This window comes from Condylura cristata, unplaced genomic scaffold (genome assembly GCF_000260355.1).
Source record: "Condylura cristata isolate star-nosed mole 26May11 unplaced genomic scaffold, ConCri1.0 scaffold00008, whole genome shotgun sequence".
Lineage (NCBI taxonomy): Eukaryota > Metazoa > Chordata > Mammalia > Eulipotyphla > Talpidae > Condylura > Condylura cristata.
Window position 1 is genome coordinate 21,621,377 of NW_004567109.1, and position 21,227 is coordinate 21,642,603.

General features: G+C 58.2%; 1 protein-coding gene across 1 annotated transcript in view; it reads left to right on the top strand.

Annotated features, from left to right (window-relative positions):
- The window catches only part of KCNQ4 (potassium channel, voltage gated KQT-like subfamily Q, member 4), a gene marked incomplete at its 5' end in the record, with an annotated part of 53,001 nt that overhangs the window by 29,162 nt on the left and 2,612 nt on the right, over nt 1-21,227 (top strand). Inside the window, 13 exons of the mRNA XM_012722108.1 lie at nt 437-563; nt 786-961; nt 1,626-1,751; nt 2,147-2,257; nt 2,430-2,525; nt 6,609-6,697; nt 8,087-8,248; nt 8,609-8,653; nt 10,457-10,513; nt 14,588-14,808; nt 16,309-16,408; nt 18,514-18,645; nt 20,818-20,947. Coding sequence (XP_012577562.1) covers nt 437-563; nt 786-961; nt 1,626-1,751; nt 2,147-2,257; nt 2,430-2,525; nt 6,609-6,697; nt 8,087-8,248; nt 8,609-8,653; nt 10,457-10,513; nt 14,588-14,808; nt 16,309-16,408; nt 18,514-18,645; nt 20,818-20,947 — 1,572 coding nt within the window. The remainder of the gene's footprint in view (nt 1-436; nt 564-785; nt 962-1,625; nt 1,752-2,146; nt 2,258-2,429; nt 2,526-6,608; nt 6,698-8,086; nt 8,249-8,608; nt 8,654-10,456; nt 10,514-14,587; nt 14,809-16,308; nt 16,409-18,513; nt 18,646-20,817; nt 20,948-21,227) is intronic.

A 21,227-nucleotide genomic window follows, 5' to 3' on the forward strand; every position in this document is an offset into this window, starting at 1 on the left:
GTCACCTCCGGGGCAGGCGGGAATCGAACTCATGCGGAAACGGCTCTAGCTTCTCAGTGCTGTGCTTTAACCCGCTGCGCCACCAGGGAGGGCCTAGCTTGCTTTTTACCTCTAACAAAAGTAGCAGGGAGGGGACAGCTGACAGCCACTCTTATGCCACCCAGTCCAGGCTAGAGAGTCTGGAATGGCTGGGAGGGTGGGGGTAGGGGGAGGGTAGAAAACCCCAGGTAGCTGGATGGACTGGACGGCTCAGCAAGGGTAGGATGGAGTTGGACTCTCAGGTTCTTTGGAAGACAAGGAACTGGTCGCGTGCCTTCTGAAATCCTCCTCAGGTATAAGACCCTGATCGGAGGAACCCTCAATACCCCTAACCCAGGGACTCTGGGCTGGGTGACCTGGAGAGTGGGGACTAGAACTCCGGACCCCGGTCCCACAGGAATTCGTGATGATCGTGGTGTTCGGTCTGGAATACATCATCCGGGTCTGGTCCGCGGGCTGCTGCTGCCGGTACCGAGGATGGCAGGGCCGCTTCCGGTTCGCCAGAAAGCCCTTCTGTGTCATCGGTAATGAGGCCCTCCAGGCCCGTGTCTGAGCCCTGCCCCAAGCCCCAGAACTGACATCCTGACCCCAACCCTGACCGGGACCCTGGCTGCTGAAGGACTCAAGGACCCGCTCAATCTCCCTGAAGGACCCAGGAACCCCTGACCGCAGGACTTGATGGGGTGGGAGAGGGGGTTTCTGCTGGAGCTGGCTGTGACCGCCTAGCGCCTCCCTCCCCTCCACAGACTTCATCGTGTTCGTGGCCTCGGTGGCCGTCATCGCTGCAGGAACGCAGGGCAACATCTTCGCCACCTCTGCGTTGCGCAGCATGCGCTTCCTACAGATCCTGCGCATGGTGCGCATGGACCGCCGAGGCGGCACCTGGAAACTCCTGGGTTCGGTGGTCTATGCGCACAGCAAGGTGAGACCCGCGAGGGCGTGTCTGGGGCGGGGCTACTGCAGGCGAGGCCCGCGGGGGTGTGTCTGGGGCGGGGCTACTGGAGGCGAGGCCCGCGGGGGCGTGTCTGGGGCGGGGCTACTGGAGGCCAGGCCCGCGGGGGCGTGTCTGGGGCGGGGCTACTGCAGGCGAAGCCCGCGGGGGCGTGTCGAGGTGGGTGGTGTCCGACCGAGGCTGGGAGACAGGGCTTCAGGGGTAGGACTGGAAGGTCTACTTGGAAGCTTCTGCTTTCAGGGGACTCGGCACAACCAAGCGGAGAGCTGGGGCGGATCTGAGTGACTGTTGTAGCGTGGCTTGATGTGAGCTGCTTCTAAGTCTGCAATTTGGGCTTGGGGATCAGGAAAAAGGGTGAAGGCCTGAGCGCGGAATACAGAGGGTCCAGGGGGTGGGCCCCGAGATTTGGGCCATTTCAGGAAGGCGGGGAGGGGTCTTGATGGAGACCTGGGAAAGGCCCGCAGAACCTCGACTGCGAGCTCCAGAGAAGTTGGGAACTTTTATCCTCATCCAGAAAACTGCTAGGCTAGTCTGGGAGCCTCCCACTTCCCCACCTTTCTCAGGTGGGCACAGTGTTCCTCAGGCTCCTTTGCCTAGGTCTGGCCTGTGATCTCCCCTTTTGCTGCCCCTGCAGGAGCTGATCACCGCCTGGTACATTGGGTTCCTGGTGCTCATCTTCGCCTCCTTCCTGGTCTATCTGGCCGAGAAGGACGCCAATTCAGACTTCTCCTCCTACGCTGACTCGCTCTGGTGGGGGACGGTGCGTGAGGGTCTGAGCAGGCCAGTCCTTCTCCCTGGGACCCCCCATCCCGGCCTGACCATTGTGCCCCTGACCAAGATTTGAGTAGGCCTGTCTCTGTTCTATCAGGTAGCGCTGGGCGCCCCTGTGGCCAGTCTCTAAATTAGCCCCCTAACCTGCCCCAGCGGGGCTGCTTGTGTCCTCCATGTCAGACTCATGTGAGTTGTACCCTTCCTCGCTAACCAGCATGGGAGAGGGGACAATCCATCTCTGCCCTCACCAGTCCCTGTGACAAGTCCTTGTGGGCAACGGGGGCCCCTTCCCTCATGGTCAGGCTCCCACCTGCCTGTGCCCCAGCAAGCCCCTGTGGGTGGTCTCAGTGACCAGCCCTGTGGATAATCCATTTGTGTCCCCAGATTACACTGACAACCATCGGTTACGGTGACAAGACGCCACACACATGGCTGGGCAGGGTCCTGGCTGCCGGCTTCGCCTTACTGGGCATCTCCTTTTTTGCCTTGCCTGCCGTGAGTGTCCCTCAGTTTAGGATGGCCCAATCTGGGGGAGATGGGTCCTGGCAACAGAGCCTTCTAAGCCCCTATCCTGGATTAGTGGTGGGGGGTACCTCTGATGTGTGGAGGTGGGAGCACCTTTGCTTGTTTCCACCACCACAGTGCCCAACACTACCTGTCCCACTAGGGCATCCTTGGCTCTGGCTTTGCCCTGAAGGTCCAGGAGCAGCACCGGCAGAAGCACTTTGAGAAGCGGAGGATGCCAGCGGCGAACCTCATCCAGGTACGAGAGACCCAGGGAGCCCCTGGACTGAGCGGGTGTGTTGACTCTGTCTGCTGACTCATCAGCCCAGCTGATTCTACTTTGAAGCTCAGAGAGGAGATGGGCCATTTGGGGATCACTGTCAAGTCAGGAATAGAGCTGGGTTGCTGAGATTGTCAAAACTCCCCCCGGCTCCACATGTTCGTTTTGGGACTAACCAACTCTAGCTCTACATGCCTCAAGTTGGGTTGAGCCAGGACGAGGGGCCCTGGGTGGAGACCAGAGGGGCCCTGAGTGGAGTCCAGTCCTCTACCCATCAGTTTGCAGTCATCAGAAAGCCTGCTCCAGTCCTAACACCTTAATTGATTACTTCAGCCCATAAGCACTCACCCACATGAATGGCAGATTTGATAAATGCCTTCAAAGAAACGATTTTTTGCAGTGCATCTAATAGGGGAACTCAGGGGTGACTACCCTGGGAAAGGAGTGCAGGGTGGGCACAAGGAGGAGGTAGAGGAGAGCATGTGCAAAGGCCCTGAGTTGGAGGAGAGCACAGTGGGTTTGGTGAACTGGAAGGAGGCTTGTGAGGCTGGAACAGAAAGCTCAAGTGGATGAGGCCCAGAATGGGGATGGCAGGGAGGCATTTAACTTTTTTCTAAGAGCACCAAGGAGCCGCTGACAAGAAGTAAAGCAGGAGGAATGGGTGACATGATCACACGTTTTTTTAAAAGATTTTATTTATTTATGCATACAGAACTGGGGTACAGGCCAGAGGTGCAGGGGCGGTGAGAGGCTTCACCAAAGACAGAGTTGGGAGCAGAACAGGCAGATTGGTTGAAATACACTGCTGAGGGGAGCAGCGGGCGGGTCAGGAGGGGTCTGCCGTGCCTTGTGGGTCAGCTCCGGGACCGGGGATCGAACTCACGCTGAAGCAGCTGCGCTGGCTTGTAGAGCTGCGCTTTAGCCCGCTGCGCCACCTGGGAGGGCCATGATCAGATTTTTGCTTTGAAAAGTGGTGAGTGGATCGAAGGGTGACCTGGGTGTATAGGAAAGACCAGAGGAGAGGTTCTGGCAAGTGTGGGTGCCACAGGGTGCTGTGTGGCTTGGATGAGGTTAGCAACAGATGAGATGGAAAGACAGAGCAGATTCTGCACACTTAGGAGCTAGTTACCGTCACGTGCTATGAACGACTTCCCAGTAAGGGGTGTGCAGCATGGAGGGCCCTGTGGTAGCCTTGGGGTGCACTGAGGTTTGTGTAATCACACTCTCTGAGGTCACCCATTCACAGGATGAATCCCCCGTGTAAGTGACGCGTGACTGTCATGACATTAGGGTGAGTAGGGTGAGGGGGGTGACTGCCAGGTTTCTGGCTTGCCTGGCTGGATGGTTGGTGACCCAGCTCACTAGATTTGGGGCATGAAGAATTCGAGCGAGTTTGGCTTGGCTGGAGCACAAGTCTGAGGGGCCCCAATATGGAGGAGGCAGAAGGAAGTGCAGTTCCGCAGCTGAGCCAGCTGAGCCAAGAGGAATATTCTAGACGGATGAGTCCGAGGGGCTGCTTGAAGGCACCAGGGAAGCCCTGATCTCTCCTGGGACAGGAAAGAAGGAGGAGAGAAGGTGGTCCAGAAGTGGCCTTTCAGGAGCCTCAGCACTCAGCAGTCAGGTAGGCAGTCGAGCTATCTGAGGAGACAGAGGGGGAGCAGCCGACTGGGTGGGGAACCCAGGGAGATGTGGTCTCAGTGTCCCCACTGTGCTGAGGCAGCTTGATACCCTGGCTGAGGCGACAACTCTAATTTTTGTGACTCTGATTCAGCCTTGGCCTACCTCTAGTCAGGGGGTGTGCCAGAGAAACCCCTCTGGGAAATAGTTCAGGGAATATTGGCAGAGCCCACCTCGACCTGCTCCCCAACATGCCACTCTTTGACCCCCCCAAAATTTGTCTCACTGCCTTTATCTCTCCTCCCCAGGGTGGGCCCCCCTCCCCTCCCCTGCTATCTCCAGCCACCAGCCCAACCTTTCCTTCTCAGTGTCCCCTGAGGCACAATGACTGTGTCTCCAGGGAGCTGGCCTTCTGAGGGGCATTGTAGGGGCAGGCGGCTGGCACTGTCCATGCCGAGAGACAGCTGGTATTGTGGTGCCCATAATTAATGAGACAGCTCTGGCAGCTGCTCCCCAACCCAAGCCAGGGGCCTAAGCAAGCAGGAAGTAAAAATATTCCTGTCCTGGGAGGGTGCCCGGCTGATGAAGTCAGCAGTGGGCAGTCCCTTAAGGACAGGAGGCACCCAAAGGGGGGGCATCCAGGGCCCAGTTCTGCTTTGTCCTGCCCAGCAGCTTCCATCCCTCCCTGCCCCCACTAATTGCCCCACTCACAGTCCCTCCTTGCCTGGAGAGATAGGGCCTGCTCTTCTTCTTGTCTGACCCCCAAATCCCTTCTGCCGCAAAGGAAGCCCTGCAAGTCCATGGACACTGAGGGGCTGGGGGGGATGTGTTTTCCTTCTCTCTTCCACCCTAGGAGCAAGGACAGGAGCTGGGAGGGGTGGGGTTATTATTATTATATATAATGCACTCAGTCAGTCACTACCCAAACATTTACAGGATACCTGTTATGTGCCAGAGGATACAGCGGTCACCAAGACACAGCTTACAGTCTAGGAGAGAGTAAGACCTTAGCCAAACCACAATGAATAGATATTTATCAGCTGTGATGAGGGAGATAGCAGGAATGTTTCACGAGGGCCTTGGCATTAAGTGCCTACTATGTGCCAGGAAGTGCACTTGGCATTTCATATACATTTGCCCATTTGATCTTCACCACTCCCTGGTGATAAGTGGGGTTACATCTCCTTTCAGGTGAACGCCAAGGTGCTGCAGCTTGGATTAACTGGATCATAATAGTAAGGGGCCTATGAGCCTCAATTTTTTTAAAAAAAGATTTATTCATGCATACAAAAACTGGGGTACAGGAGCCAGAGCTGTGGGGGGGGGCATGAGAGGACTCATTAGAGACAGTGGGAGAGCAGAACAGGTGGATTGACCAAAATATACCACTGAGGGGAGCAGCAGGTGAGACAGGAGAAGTCTGCTGCGCCATGTGGGGTGCCAATTTTTTATTGAGGCAGCAATATAAACATGTGGTTTATAACAGCAAGTTGCAGGGGTACATTAAAATTCAACAATACGGCCCTCCCTGGTGGCGCAGCAGGTTGAAACAGCACTGAGAAGCTAAAGCTGCTTCCGCATGAGTTCGATCCCCACCTGCACAGGAGGGGACCACATGGTGAGGCAGACCTCTCCCGACCAACCCACAGCTCCCCTCAGCAGTGTACTTCGTCTGTCTGCCTGTTCTGCTCCCCACTCTGTCTCTGGTGAGGCCTCTCGCCGCCCCTGAGCCTCTGGCCTGTACCCCAGTTCTGTAAGCACAAATAAATAAATCTTTAAAAAAAAAAAATTCAACAATACGCTCACCAACAAGAGTCTGGCTTCCACCACCACGCAACTGACTCCCTTCTCCTCGGTAACCCCCAGTCTGTTCTCTGTCTAAGAACTTGTTCGTTCACTTTGTTTCTTTATATTCCGTGGTGAGTGAAATCACATCGTGCTGGTCTTCCTCCATCTGACTTATTGACCTGAGCAGGGGCTTCTCAGGACCCATCTTTGTTGTCACGAACAGCAAGATCTCACTGTTAGAGTTGAGCACTGTCCATTACGCATGCGCACCACATCTCTGTCCGCTCATTAGCCGCTTCCACATCCGGCTGTGATGCCTAGTGACCCTAGGGCTGTATGTATCTGTTTGAACTACTGCTTTCATGTTCTTCAGAGAAAGATCCAGAAGTGGAAGAGCTGGATCTTACGAAATCCCAGCTCTCAGCCACTCTGCTCTAAGGCGCCTGGGTTTGATACTGGCCTGCACCCATCACTCTGGGGAGTCCTTTGTCTCTCGGGCTCTGTTTCTTTGGCTGGTCTGCCAGTGCCCGTGGCGCCGCAGTTGGCCTTGGGCTCTTGGTGCCCTTCAGCTGGCCCCAGGTCAGGCCTTCTTCAGGGGCAGAGGGCCGGTGGAGGGCTGAGAAGCCTCCCTGATGTGCTCCCTTCCCAACACCACAGGCTGCGTGGCGTTTGTACTCCACGGACACGAGCCGGGCCTATCTCACGGCCACCTGGTACTACTATGACAGCATCCTCCCATCCTTCAGGTAGGTCAGCCTGGGCGTGGGGTGGGGCGCTGCCCTGGAGGGTGGGAAGCAACGATGGCCGCTCAAGGAGCACGGGGCTGGCACCACCGCAGAACCTACATAACTCAGAGCCTGGAGTGTCTCGCCCACTCTGCTCTGTCCAAGGAGGACGCTGGGCAGGGCCATGGGGTGGAGGCCTGCCCACTGGAAGAGCCCTGTGTGCTGGGGTGCTGGCCGTCCTCTAGCTCACCCATGGGTGATGCCACTGGGGACAGTGGCACAGCCAGTGTGTCTCCTCTTGGTCTGAGCTGGGTGCAGCATTGGCCCTCACCAGCCCAGCTTGTTGCTGCTGGGTAGAGAGTGTGGTGTGTGCCAGAGCTGGGTGTGAGGGCCTCAGCCCGTGTGTGCGGGATGTGCTTACTTTTACTGTGCCCAGCAGTGGTCTTGGGGCCCAGGCAGGGCTACAACGGCACAGGGGTGGCTCCCACAAGGGATTATTACTAGCATCACTAGGGTCCATGTGGCCGGGTGCCAGCCGGGCCCTCGGGCAGGAATGAAGACCGTGGACCTTGGCTCAGTCAGTCCTGTGGGCAAGAAGGGAGGCGACCGTCAAGTACGGCCGGCCAGCTGCTGTGCTCAGCGCTTCGGCGGTGGCTTTTTGCCTCATTAGTTCTCCAAGAGCAGCTGTTGTGTGATCCTGCTCACCCTTACACCTGGCTGCCCCCCCAGTCCCCGGGGCTCCCGGGGGAGGAGCAAGAGAGAAGAGGTTGGGGGGAGGAGCGGCTCCCAGAATGACACTGTCCCCTCCACCGCCATTTCTTCCCCTGGCAGAGGCAAGCTCCCATCTCAGAGATGGGGTGGTTAGGCTGGGAGCTGCCCCCCTTGCAGAAGCAGCTGTAAGGCTGCAAGGCCAGGGCTCAGGAAGTGGGGCAGGGCCGGGTATGTTGTGAGGGGAGGGAAGGCCTCCGCCTTGCATCTTCTGGTAAGGGGGACAGAGCTCGGTTTGGGCCCCTGCTCCCGGATCTGTTTCTTCAGCCTGGGGGGACAGCAGAGATCCATCCTCCCTCTCTTCGGAAACAGGAAGTAGACAGCCACCCTAGCAAGTCTCCCTTCTCAGCTCTTTGCTCCCTAAAATCCAGAGTCAGATTTGGGGGTGAGGATTTCCGGGAAAGTGCCCTTGAGCGTGCCCAATCTGTATGACCAAATTTGGTATCTCTGAGGATTTAGGACCCCAGGGTGGAAAGGGAGGGAGGAAAGCTAGTTTCCCCTGTTCTCCCACCCCCACCCTGCCTCTTCTGGGGCCTCTGGGGAGGCCGGACCAGGCAGGACCTGAGTGCAGGAGCTCAGTGCCCACTCAGAGTGGGGTGGTGCCAGTGCCCTGCCCACTGCTGATGGCGCCCTCTCCTGCAGAGAGCTGGCCCTCTTGTTTGAGCACGTGCAGCGGGCCCGCAATGGGGGTCTGCGGCCCCTGGAGGTGCGGCGGGCGCCGGTACCCGACGGAGCACCCTCCCGTTACCCGCCCGTTGCCACCTGCCACCGGCCGGGCAGCACCTCCTTCTGCCCTGGGGAAAGGTAGGGGCCCCTTGGGCCGCCACCTCCTCTTGCTTCTCCTTCTCCTCTTCCATTCTCTGTCTCCCCCTCTCTCAGACCTACCTCCGGCTACTACTTCTCTGAGCCTGTTCTGGGGACTCCTGGGCCTTGACATGAGGTCTGGGTAGTCGTTGGATGGCCTGACAGGTACACACTGAGAGCCTCTGGAGAGGCCAGGCTGGACTCACCTTCTCATCACCTGGGACTCCAGGGGTCTGAGTGGGGCGATGTCCACACCATCCTTTCCTGTCGCCTCCTCCATTCATACCATTGTCCTCTTTCTTTCTCTGTTTCCACACCCTCCTCATTGTTCCATCCCTGCACCCCATCCCTCCTGGAAAGCTGGCGAGAGGAGGAGGCCACTGGCCACAGGTGCTTACGGCTCAGGTAATCGTGGGCACCATTCTGGGGAGTGAGGGCGGGGAACCCCCGCCCCCAGCATGTTCCTCTAGAAGGGGCTCAATCCTGAACCTGGCCCTCAGGAACCAGATGCCAGCTGGAGAGAGCTCTGTGACTAAGACCCGCTGTAGGACCTACGTGAATGCAGCCAGGGATAATGCTCCTGTCTTGCGCGGCTCTTGTCCACAGCTTGCTAGTCCCAAAGGTTCTTCTGGGATACTCCCACAATGCCTTTCTTCCTCACTGAGATACATTTTGCTGCTCCTGACAGTCACTTTCTCTTTGACCTGTCTCTAAGAAGAACAAAGAAAGAACAACACTTACCCTCACGTTACTGCTTATACATAGTGAAAGTTTTGGCATGTTTGGGCAAAGGAAGCCTGTTTATTCAGTGTGGGAATTGGCTACTCCTGCAAGGAATTTTGAGGTCAAAGAGTCAACCCCCCTCATCCGTCCCCTGCCCATCCCCATTGCTTTGTTTTTGCCTCATTGTCACACATCATTCCTGAATCAGCCAGGTGGACATCTGAGCCTTGAGTCTCAGGTGTGATTCTGCGCCCTGGGCCCAGAATGTGGGGTGGGAGAAAAGGTGACTCACTCGATGGTCAAGGAGGAGGTGTGGTGAGAGCCTGTCCCTGCCACTGATGCTGTGTGGCCTTGAGAAAATTTTCAAGTCACTCTGAGCCTCTAGGTCCTGGGCAGAAAATCAGCAATGTTTAGGCGAATCAGGACTCCGTACTGTGAGTTTCTAGGCTCGTGAGGCCTGGGACATGGGGAAGAGGCAGTTTGGGTGCAGAGGATGCCGGGAGCGAAATTCTTTCTGTATTCCCAGCAAGGGCACTTCTATCCAGGGGCTGAATAGAAGTAGGAAGGGGGGGAGAGGGAGAGCCCCCTCAAGTCTGGGGCTGGAGGGTGGGACGCCTGACCAGCTGGGAGCCCTCTGGAAGAAAAGTCTACGGTGTGGACCCGCTTGGACCCTTGGCTACTCCCCGAGGCCTTTGCTGTTACTCTAGCCCCACCCGACCAGAGCTGACAGACTGAAATGCCACACCTGTGGCTTTCCACAGCCCTGGCCTGTAGTTCTGATCTCTGACCAGCTGGCTCCGCTACCACCCTGATGAGAAAGTGCTGGGAATGGACATGAGTCGGAGTGTAGCACCTGTAGCACCTCACAGCTGCTCTGGGCCTCTAGATGCCCCAGGGCCTAGATTTCTGCTGAGGGCGTGGCCCAGCCTCACGTCTGTCCGCTCTGGAGTGTGCGTGGTTGGGCTCCATGGTAGATGAGTGTACAGTGTCCTCGTTCCCCAGGGGCTCTGGGGGCTGCCCACTAGGAGATGGTCTCTCGGCCACGGGTGGGTACTGCAGACAGGCGCCCCCTCGCCCACCCCGCCTGCTTGACCACACACTTTGTGGCCACGCGTGTTCCCAGGATTACCGGAGCTGACTTCCTGGGGGATGGCGTGTCGAGGTCAGCTTCTCTGCGGTTTTGTGAGGAGTGGTGATACTGATCCCTGCACCAGTGTCCTGTGGGGCTTTCCACGATGTACATTTCCGGACCCTCTCCCTTAGTCCACAGAATCAGAATCTCTGGAGGAGAGGCACAGAATCCTGCGGTTTAACACAGTCCCCAGGAGATCCTCCCACGACGCTGAGAACCCTGCCGTGGGGATCTGCCTGGAGGATGACTTGGGTGGGGTCTTTTCTCCCCCAGACACTGGAGTCGGCCCCATGCTCTGACCGCTTGCCTCCTTCCCACTAACCTCTGTTCGTGTCTTGTTCTCAACTTTCCAGCCAGATGTTTAGTAATAAGCGGAGTTTCTTTCGGATCCACGCCAGCTGGAGACCGAGGTACCCCCTCGCCTGCTCTTCCTGTCCCTGCTCCTCCTGGCCCCATCCAGTTCCGGGGCTGGAGAGGGGGACAGGATGGGCCAAGGACAAGGTGCATGTGCCTGCCGCCTGCCGTCTGCCTTGGGGCCCCTGCGAGCACCCTCCCTTCCTGGAGCTGCCTCTGCCAGGCCTGGGCGTGGCCGTTCTGCCAAGAGGGACACTGGCAGAAGCCTGGGCATGATTCTGGCTCTGCCCCTGAGCTCCTGTGCGATCTTGACCACGTGGTTTCCCTTCTCTGGACCTCAGTTTCCCATCTGTGGTGTGGGGAGATTGAACTAGAGGCTCTCTGAGGCGCCTTCCCCCTCTGACCTATGGATGCCTTGGTTTGGCATCCTGGCTCGCCTCTGCCCACTTCAGGACGGAGCAGATGCCTGAAGGAGCTGGGATAGGCCCCTCCTTCACCAACTCCTGGTCTCTGGCTTCTAACTGCGTCACCACTGCATACCTGCCTGTGCCAGGCCCTGCTGGAGAATGCAGTGGGGAGTCAGTTGCTGTTGAGCTAGAGGGGTGAGACAAAAGGAAGAGGCGGAGGGCCGGGCCGTGGGGCCTGCATCAGCACTAGAAGGCCCCAGAGCAGGCACTCTGCGCCAGGATGAAGAGGGGAGGGAGCACAGCTGTGGGAAAGGAGCACCCCCCACCCCCAGATCTGAGGCAGGGGTCAGGAACCCAGGGGGGGGGCTGGTGCCCAGCGTGAGCCTCTTCCTGTTGAACTCTGGACAGCCTGGGCTCACGAGTCCTGGGTTTCTCGAAAGTACCTCTGGAACCCCGTGGGTCCGGGACCCATGGGTAAGAGGTGAACAGGGGTTCTACCAAGAGGCGGTGTTCTTAGAAATGTGGGCTCTGGACCCAGACCCATGGCCACTCCCTAGCCTGAAGGCCTGGGCATTGGCCCTCTGTGCCTTGGTTTCCTCAGATGTAAGATGTGGATGATGACGGATGTTTCCACTGGGCCTATGCCGGCTTACAGGAGGTGTAGACGTTGTTCTCATTTGATTTGGCATTTTGAGCAATGAACACCTTACCTGCTTTAAGAAAACAACTTGGGAACCGGGACCATAGGTGATAGGAACACACTAAGGGCTAAGCGGCGGGGCCTCTGGGTCCGGTGACTTTGGCATGTGTGGGCAGGAAGGGTAAGGCCTGGGTGAAAAACCAGCGATGAGGATGCTTCCGCAGGGCTGAGGGGAGGCTGCTACTGTTTGCCCTGAGCTTGGCCTCTGGCAGGCAGATGCTGAGTCCTCACAGAAATGGCTTGTGGACGTGAGCACAGAGGTCGGTCCAGCGGGGCCATCGGACCCTCCCCCGGGATGGCCGCACGAGCCCACGCCATTCATCTCTTGAGGCACTAACCGGCCACTTAGGTCGGTTTCTGGACTTCGACAGCATTGACACTGTGTGTGGGATAACTCTTTGTTGATGGGGGTTATCCCGGACATTGCGGTAGATTTAGATACCCGGTATCCTGGACACTGGGATCCCCCTCGTGTGACTACGCCGGTGCCTCCAGGCACTGCCAGTGTCCCCGAGTGAGCAGGCGCACCCCTAGAGGAGAACCACTGCTCTGGACTGCATCCTGAGCGCTTGCTCAGAGAAAGGGCACAGTCTCTGAGAGAACTGGCTTCCCGTCCTGGCTCCGTGCAAGCTCTGTGACCTTGGGCGAGTCATTTCACCTCCTTCCTGTCCATAAACTAGGGATGGCAAAATACAGAAGCGACCGTGGGAGAAGTGAGGTGGCTGAGAGGTGGTGAGCAGAGGCAGCCAAGAGGACCCCGGTGTTCTGAAGGGGCGGGGAGATGAAGCACCTCTTTCCGTGTCTGTCATGGGCCAGGTTTCTGCCCATTTTCTTGAGTGTTTAGGCTCCAGAGTCTGGTGTGAGCCGCTTTCTGAGTCCTGCCCAAGGAGTTGGAATTCAGAGAACCCCCTGGGAAAATTAGTGTCTTCTTATATTGAAGAGGAGCCTGGGGCCTCTGGCTGGCTGGAAAGCTCCAGAACCCCACGAACCAAGCTGGGAGCTCCTTCAACCATCACAGACTCAGAGCCGGAAAGGGCACTTTCAAGGCCTCTAGTGCAAGCCCCAGACCCTGCCTCTATCGCTAAGTGCAAGCTCAGCCTTGTTTGCACACACCCCCCGACATGGAGGGTCCCTCCCCCCAGAATGCCTTTGGGACGATGAGGAGGGCACAGAAATCTGGAGTTCCAGGTCTTTGGCCAAGAGTCAGAACTTCTCCCCTCCTCTGTACTCTTCTCCCTTGGAGGAGTCAAGGATGGAGGGACGAAGGAGGGGTTGCACGGACTGGGTGGGGGGGTGCCTGCCAGCATGAGGAGAGCCCACGGAATGGCTCTGCAGAGGAAAGTTTGGGAGCACCAACCTCAAACTTTGGTTGGAATCTTTGAGATGTGTTGAGGGGACCCAGGCCAGCAAACAGCATGCTGGGTTGCTGGGGCTTGTTTTCCCTTCTGATGCCCTTAGGGCCCCTTGACTTATGACCTCTCTCCTCTGGGTGGAGGTAACTACCCCTAAGGATGGACCTCTATCCTGGCTGCCCTCCTGAAGATGCCTCTGATTTTGAGGTCCCCCTCACCTTGGCATCTGGACTCTTTACCCTGTACCCCATGCCCTGGGCATGGAGGACTCCAGCTCTCACCCTGCCCTGAAGCCAGAATCTGTCCTCTGTTCAACATCTGGGTTGAAAGTCCTCAAGAGCAGGTGACACGGTCTCCTTTCCCAACCTTTGCTCCACCTCAAGCCTTCTGGGGTTGGGCTGGTGTGGCCCCAAGCCAGGGCCCCAGACATTTGGGGTGGAGAGCCCCAAATATGTCTGCAAACCACAACAGGTGCAGCAGCAACACCTCAGGGCATGGGATGGGACACGTTTCCTAGGTCCTAATCAAACAGCCAGAACATGGTCCTCAAACCTCTTGGACACAGAGTTACTCTACCAGGTATTGGTTAACCAGGGCCTGTTCTGGGGGACCTGAGGCCTCCTCTCCCTGTCTTCCTCCAAGGTTTGGGGGATGTGGTAGGGAACAGGAACAGAAGTGTGGGGTGCAGGAACAGAAGTCTGAGTGCACACGCAGGCATGCCCAGGTGTGCCCACGTGTACATGATCCTTTGCAGGAGCAGTTGAACTGGGGGCTCAGAGGCAGTGAGTGGAGGTCTGGGAGGGGACTCCATGGCCACATGGGCTGGGTGTCGATCCAGTCAGCAGGGGACACCAAGAATAGCTGATCAGGGACCTTCCCTGCGGCAGGCGGCAGGAGTGTCTGGGCATATGTGGGCCCAGCTGCAGGGCTCTCAGGACCGAGACCCTTGGCAGGCCGCACAGCATGCTCCGGAGCACCTTCCCCGCCAAGTGTGTGGTGTGGACACCTCAGGAATGTTGCAGTGTGCTGCTGGCACAACCATACCAGTTTCTAAGCCTCAGGCCCTACAGACAAGTGTAAGATCGGGTCTCCGTAGCAGTGGGGAAGGGGGAATAAATGGCCATATATACACACACGCCGCACAGGTGTACCTGTGCGGTACCTGAGCTGGGTACCGTGGGCACCACACTGGTACCACACACTGGTGCCTGTGTGCCAGGCTGTGGCACACGCACAGCCCATGAACTCCACTTGGCCTGCTCCCCGGTACGGTGAAGAGCTAGAGGCACCTTCGCATGGCCAGGGGAGCTGCTCCTCCTCACAGCCTGTCTGTGCCCCAAGGGGTCGGCACCCCACCGACCCACTTGCGCCAGGCCCAGCTTCCCCACCCTCCTCTCTGTCTGTGATGCCAGTCTTGGGTTTCTCTTACTCTGTCCACTCTGACATCTGTCTTCTGTGCACCCCTTATATGTCTGGGAAATGAAGGGTGGGAGATGGGGGGAGGGAGTCTGCTTCTCATAGGAGTCAGGGCCCCCCCTTACCTCGTTCCAGCCCAGAAAGTCCCACTTATTGGAGTAGCCACCCACAAATCCTAATTCGGTGGTATCCCCGCTCACGCCCAGCCCCGCCCCAGCTAACTTGGCTCTTTCCCCCATCCGACCTGCCCTGCAGCAGCCGGATGGGCATCAAAGACCGCATCCGCATGGGCAGCTCCCAGCGGCGGACAGGCCCCTCCAAGCAGCACCTGGCGCCTCCGCCCACGCCGACCTCCCCGAGCAGCGAGCAGGTAGGCGAGGCCTCCAGCCCCACCAAAGTGCAGAAGAGCTGGAGTTTCAACGACCGCACCCGCTTCCGGGCCTCTCTGAGGCTAAAGCCCCGCGCGTCTGCTGAGGGTGAGCCCCTGGGGGCCCGGGGCGAAGGAGGCAGGGTGCGGGCAGAGTCTGGGCCGGGGCAGGGAGGAGACCCGGGTCTGCAACTGGTTCATCGTCTTTGGCACTGGCCTTCTGGTCTGTCAAACGGGCACTGCCAGAGGCCTCTTGCCGATGTTTGAGAATCAGTCGAGGCTGTGAGGGTGGCACTGGGTGGTGGGTAAGAGCACAGGCCCTGGGGGCAGGCTGCCTGAGTTGGGCTCCCAGTTTTGCCACTTTCTGGGGGACACATACCTAATCTCTCTGGACCCCATCTTCCTCATCTGCAAAACAGGGACAGTGATATCGCATAAGGCCAAGTGAGCGTTTATCCATGGAGGTGAACAGGAGGGCTTGGGGAGTGCAGTGAATGCTCAGAAAACTGGCTGTGCACAAAAGTGTTTGGAAGATGCTAGGCAGGATGGGCGCTGGGTCTTGGGTTTCTCTTCCAGTGGCCCTGGGAGGCAGGTTCTGTTTTTACCCCCGATTGGCAGCCTCCCCAGGTGAAGACAGCGTTCGCAGGCAGTAAGTGGCCGAGCTGGTACCCTCTGACGGTCCTCCGGCTCCCGGGCCCTCCTGCCCGGCCCTCTTCACGCAGCCCTCACAGACATGTGCTGAGAACCTGCCTGGGGGTCACTTGTTCTGAGTTCTGGCTCTGCTCCAGGGATGTAGGCAAATGCCGCCTCAGTGTCTTATGGAAACAGCCTGTGGAGGGCTTTGCCCAGTTCTGACATGCCCCAGGCCTCTGGGCGGGAAAAGGAGGGTGGGCACAAAGCCCCCTTGACCCAGAAGGGGAGGGCCCAGCCGTGATGCCTGTCTGTGCAGCGTCGCCCCGAAGTGCTGCTGGCAGACAACTTGGACAGCCCTTCCCTGGAAAGTTACAGACCCTCACTGACCTGCCTGAGAGGTGCTGACCCCCCGCCCCTGGGCATGGCTGCTGTCCAAGAACTGCTGGGCCTGCCCCACTTCCTTCCTCTGTGGGCCAGGAGAACATCAGCAGCCTCAGGGGAACAATTTTATCTGGGGCAGGTTGATTTGCTTTTGGGGTCTTCCCCAGCAGCAGAGCTGGGCCTGGGAGCCAGCCTGGGTTCTTCCCTTGAGTTCCCCTCCCTCTTGACTGAAGGGTAAGATGGTGCACGTGACCCTATCCAGGCCGCACACCCCTCTTCTCTGGGGCTCACTGGAATGGTGGGACCCTGGGGCTTGCTCCGGGGCTGCATGCAGGTTGTACCCTAGAGCAGCGCCTCGTACCTGACCTCTCGGTGCTGACCACAGGGCAGGTGGGCATGCAGCAGGCTGAGGGTTTGGGCCCTGGGTAGGCATCCAGGGAGAGAGCAGCCTGGTCTGTCTTCGGCCCCAGGAAGTTTCTGGGACCTTTCTGGGCCTGTCTCCCTCTTCGTACTTCTAAGTCTGGCTCCACGTGTGGGGTTAGGGTTTGGGAGCCTCCCATCTACTGCCACCACCTGGGCCCCCCTAACTTTCCAGAGGGTCCCTCAGAGGAAGTGGCAGAGGAGAAGAGCTACCAGTGTGAGCTGACGGTGGACGACGTCATGCCTGCGGTGAAGATGGTCATCCGCTCTGTCAGGTGAGGCTGAGCCCCGGCGTGAGCCCCCACCCCCTGCCACCCACTGCTGCTCCCTTCTGGGCCTGCCCTCATGGCCAGACCTGGGCCGGCTCCCGGACACACCAGCAGCTGCCCACCTGGCACCCTTGGTGAGGTTGACTGGCAGGGACCCGGGTGCTTGTGTGGCTGGGAGGTGGCCTCTGGCTCCAGCAGGCTGTGCTCACAGTCGTGTCCAGGGGGCTGGCTGGGTAGGGCGGGGCACAGCTGCCCATCCCCAGCCCTCTTCCCATACCCGCACTGTCCCCTGCTCCTGTCCCCTCCCCTCTCTCTGGCCGGCTCTCCTCCTACTCTGGCTGTGTGCAGCATCTGCCCGGCCGCCTGGCCTCGCCTGGGAGCCCTTACCCTCCATCTGTGCCTCAGACTGGCTCTCCTGCCTCTGGGTCTCCAACTCCGTCTCTCTGGCCTCTTGGCCTCAACCTGGCTGTTCCCCTGCGGCCTCCTCTAGAGCAGTGCCCACATCACAGACCATTCCACAGAGCACTTGGAATCAACTTAGTGAAATCAATGAGCTGAGCCTTAAAAAAGGACATTAAAAAAAAAAAAAAAATAGACGGTGCCAGAGTGCCTCCGCCATGGTCAGGGTAGATCGTGTTTCGGAAACATGCTTCAGTTTGTGTATGCACTGTATTCTGGTTCCTGGTACAAAGTATTTCCCAGGTGGGCCTGTGTCCCTGACTGGACAGCGAAGGGAGAACCGGCGTCTCCTGGCTCATCAGATCCACCGGTGCACCTGGCCTCCGCCCCCCAGGCATGGAGCCTTGGCCTCGCTGCCACCTGCAGCCAGAGCGCTAGCTCGAGACCCCCTCCAGCCCCAGGTCCCCTGACCCTCCTGCTCCCTTCCCTGTCTGAGGTGCCTGCCCACAATCCTCTCTGGAACCCAGCCCCAGCGTCTGAGGCCTGCGCCACCCCAGAGCTAGTCACTCCAATCCAGGTGGCCAGCTTCTGCAGTCACATGCGCTGCCCTGCGATGCTCCCTCCCAGTGACCGGTGTCTGGCACAGGGCTTGAGCTGCCTCCCAGCCCAGGTCAGCTCTCCCAAGCCATCCCAAGACACCCCACACCCAGCATGCCCCAAACCTCCTGTTTCCCACCATGTCCCCATTTCAGGCAGAGGCCCTACCATCGCCCCTGCTGACCAAGCCACCAGAGTTTCCCAGCTCGCACTCAGGAGCCTCCTAGTTCCACCCCCACGCCACTGCACAGCCCGGCGTGGCCCGTCCCCTGCCCCTCGAGGGCACCCTCCAACCCTCCACACAGGCTGGCAGACAGTCATCTAAGGCAGAGTCACCTCTGCTCCATTGCCCAGCGTCCCATTGCCCAGCCCCTGCCAGTGACTCAGGGCTCCCCCCGGGCACCACCTCCCAGCCTCCTCTGGCCCGTCTCTTTCCCTGTCTCTCATAGCACCCCTTCCTTTCCCCCAACTCCTGGCCTCACGTCCTGCTCAGGCTTCTTTGAACTAATCTCACACACCTCCCTGCCTATGTTCCTTCATGCCCCTCCCCCCGCCCTCAACCTAGAAGTCTCAAGACTTGTCCCCTGACCTCCCCAGATGAGGCCTCCCTTCTCATGGGCCCCAGCCCCCTTCTCAAGGGCCCCAGCCCCCTTCTCAAGGGCCCCAGCCCCCTTCTCATGGGCCCCAGCCCTCTTCCTCTACTCCTTGATCATGCCCTGGTCCCCCACCATTGTGTCCTGGTAGTCTCCCAGCACAGACCCAGGCTCCTGAGACCATGGATTGGACCTGATGGCCTGGCACCCAGGGTCCAGCTCAGCGGTTCTGAAAGTACCTGTGGAGTGAACACCTTCCTCCACAGGGTCCTCAGCTGTGTGTGTCCCCCCACTCTTGCCCCCCAGGCACAGCTAGGGAACATTAAAAAAATACGTGCAGGGAGGGGTAGGAGCATGGTGGGGAGGAAGGAAGGGTGGGTGACTCAGGAGAGGCTGTTCTGTGGCCCGAGCAGGAGGGTCTCTGTTGCTGGACAGGGGCAGCAGAGACAGAGGGGCTGGATCAGAGTCCCCTGCTCAGCCTCAGAAAGCAGGGCCTGCCCCTGACATCCATATCCCCACCAGGATTCTGAAGTTCCTGGTGGCCAAAAGGAAGTTCAAGGAGACGCTGCGACCCTACGACGTGAAGGACGTCATTGAGCAGTACTCAGCAGGGCACCTGGACATGCTGGGCCGAATCAAGAGCCTGCAAGCCCGGTGGGGTCATCTGCCAGAGGGGGAGCGGGAGGCTGTGGCCCCAGCACCCTCATTAATTCTGTGCAGTCTATCCCCCCTCCCCTGCTCCCCAACGGGGCCCCGTAGTGGATGTGGGGAGCTAAAGTTTCTCACCTTGGCAAGGCCCCTGGCTTGCAGGTCAGGACTGAGGCCGCACCTGTCAAATCTGAGAAAAACAACAGGTCCTCTGTGCAAACCTGTTGACCGGCACGCCTGGGGGATGTCTTTAGAGTGCCTCTTTCCTGGCCCTAAAACAATAGGCCTAAAATAAACCATGACCTCCCATCTCCCAAGGGGACAGGAAAATTGTCCCCAGTGGTGTATACCTTTTGCCTCTGGAGTCTTTCTGCACCTCTTCTCTCCATCCAGCATACAGGAAGAATTCTTTCACGAAGATCCCTAGATGCTGTGCTGATAATGGCCTTTAAAGGGGCACTGGGCGGAAGTAGGGAGACCAGCAAGGGGCTACTGCAGATGTACAGGCACGACGTGACGGGGCCTGGATCTTGGCCCCTTCTCTTACCTGAATTTGCACTGCCCATTCATTCATTTGTTCTCTCAAGAAACAAGCATTGGGCATTTGCTAGCTGCAGACATTGGGGTATAATGGAATGTAAAACAGAATCCCTGGCCTGTGGGGCTTTCATTCTACTGGAAGGAGAACAGATGATAAACATGTGAATCTAGAAAATGTCAGGTGATGGTAAAGGCTGAGGAGGAAAGTGAGGGTGAAGGTGGAGAGCTTTGCAGTTTTAAATAGATGCGAAGGTGACACCTGGAGTTAGCCCGCCGGCTGTTTAGGCTGTGAGATGGGCAGGTGGCTGGCTGTGGGCGAGGAAGAGCGGGAAGCCCAGTGTGTCTGCTCTGGCGTGAGGAGTGGGCGGGCACTTAGACTGTGCAAAGCCCCTTAGACCACTCCAAAGACTTTGGCACTCATCTGGGGGTGAGATGCAAGTATCGGAGGGTGGTGAGCAAAGGACTGACAAGATCTGAGTCCATTTTAGGAGGGGTTACCCTATGTGCTGTGCTGATAATGGCCTATAAAGGGGCACAGGGTGGAAGTAGGGAGGCCAGCAAGGGGCTGTGCAGATTTCCAGTCACGACGTGACGGGACCTGGACAGAGAGGCAACAGCAGAGGTGGGGAGAAGTGGTCAGATTCTGTACACATTTCACAGGTAAAGCTGACTGGGCTTTCGAATGGAGTGTAAGAGGGGGCAAAAATCAAGGGTGAAGTCGCTTTGGCGTGAGTGAAAGGAAAATGTTTTCATTTATTGACATGGAGAAGGCAGCAGCAGAGCAGGTTCCCATGGAGAGAGCTGGGTGTGCTGCATCTGCAACTCCTATCAGACCTCGAAGGGGGTTCTGAGCAGACAGGGTGTGCAGCTTGGAGGAAAGGTAAGGGGTGGAGATAGAGATCTGGTGTCAGGTCTGGAGGAGATCATCCCTAAGCGAGTGGGAGGGAACAGAGAAGAGGCCTCAGGAGAGTGCTGGGCCCTGCAGTGTTTAGAGGCGTAGAGATACATGAGGAACCAGCGAAGGAGACAGGATGGCTCTGAGCAGGAGGACCCGAGAGGGTGCTGTTCAGGAATTCAGGTGAACAAGGGGCCCTCGGGCCTCAGATGCACTTAGCACTGCTGACAGTCGCACTGCAGTGAGGAGAGTGGATCCTCAAGTTAAGGCCAGCTGACATTTCACCACTGCTGAAATGGGGGGAGTAGAGGCCTAATGGAATGATTGAGAGAGAAAGGGAGGAGAGCGACTGCAGACCTGGATGGAGAATTTCACTAATTTCTCTGTAAAGGAGAGCTGGACACTAAGTGGGACCAGTGCCAGCCTTGCCCGCCCACTACATTCCCACCTGGGTTTCACCCCCCTCCCCACCCAGTCCCCCATTTCCATCAGGTGGTGGTTTGCCATACCCATGAATGGTGTCTCTGATCAGTGATGGAGGAACCTTCAAAACAGTGGCCAGGTCCCTCCATCCAACCCTGTCTCCCTCTATTTGGCATGGAAAAAAGCCCCATCCTTTGGCTAGTCCCTTCCCACCGGTGCAGGTGACAGAGACACAAATGAGCGGGGCAACCAGAAGCTTTTGTGGAAAGGGAGGTCTCATATGCCCAGGACTTTGACGGTTCTGATTCCTTTCCCCCAAGAGTGGACCAGATCGTGGGCCGCGGGCCCGGCGACCGGAAGACGCGGGAGAAGGGCGACAAGGGGCCCACGGACACGGAGGCGGTAGATGAAATCAGTATGATGGGGCGCGTGGTCAAGGTGGAGAAGCAGGTGAGTGTGAGATAAGAGTTCCACTGGTGTGAGGAGCTGGTCTTCGATCTAGAAGCTCTGGATGGTCGCGGGGAGAAGCTCAGAGCCACTGCCCAGAGTCCCCTAGCAGGGCCTAGCAGTCCCCAGCTTCACCCACCGACCCAGCAGGGAAGCATGCCTCCCAGGAAGCCTGCTCTACAGCACCCTAATAAATCCACCGCCTGCCAAGCCCCAACTGGGTTACTACAGATTCAGATAAACCCCGTCTAAGTCTCACCCACTCATCCCAAGCCCCGCCCCC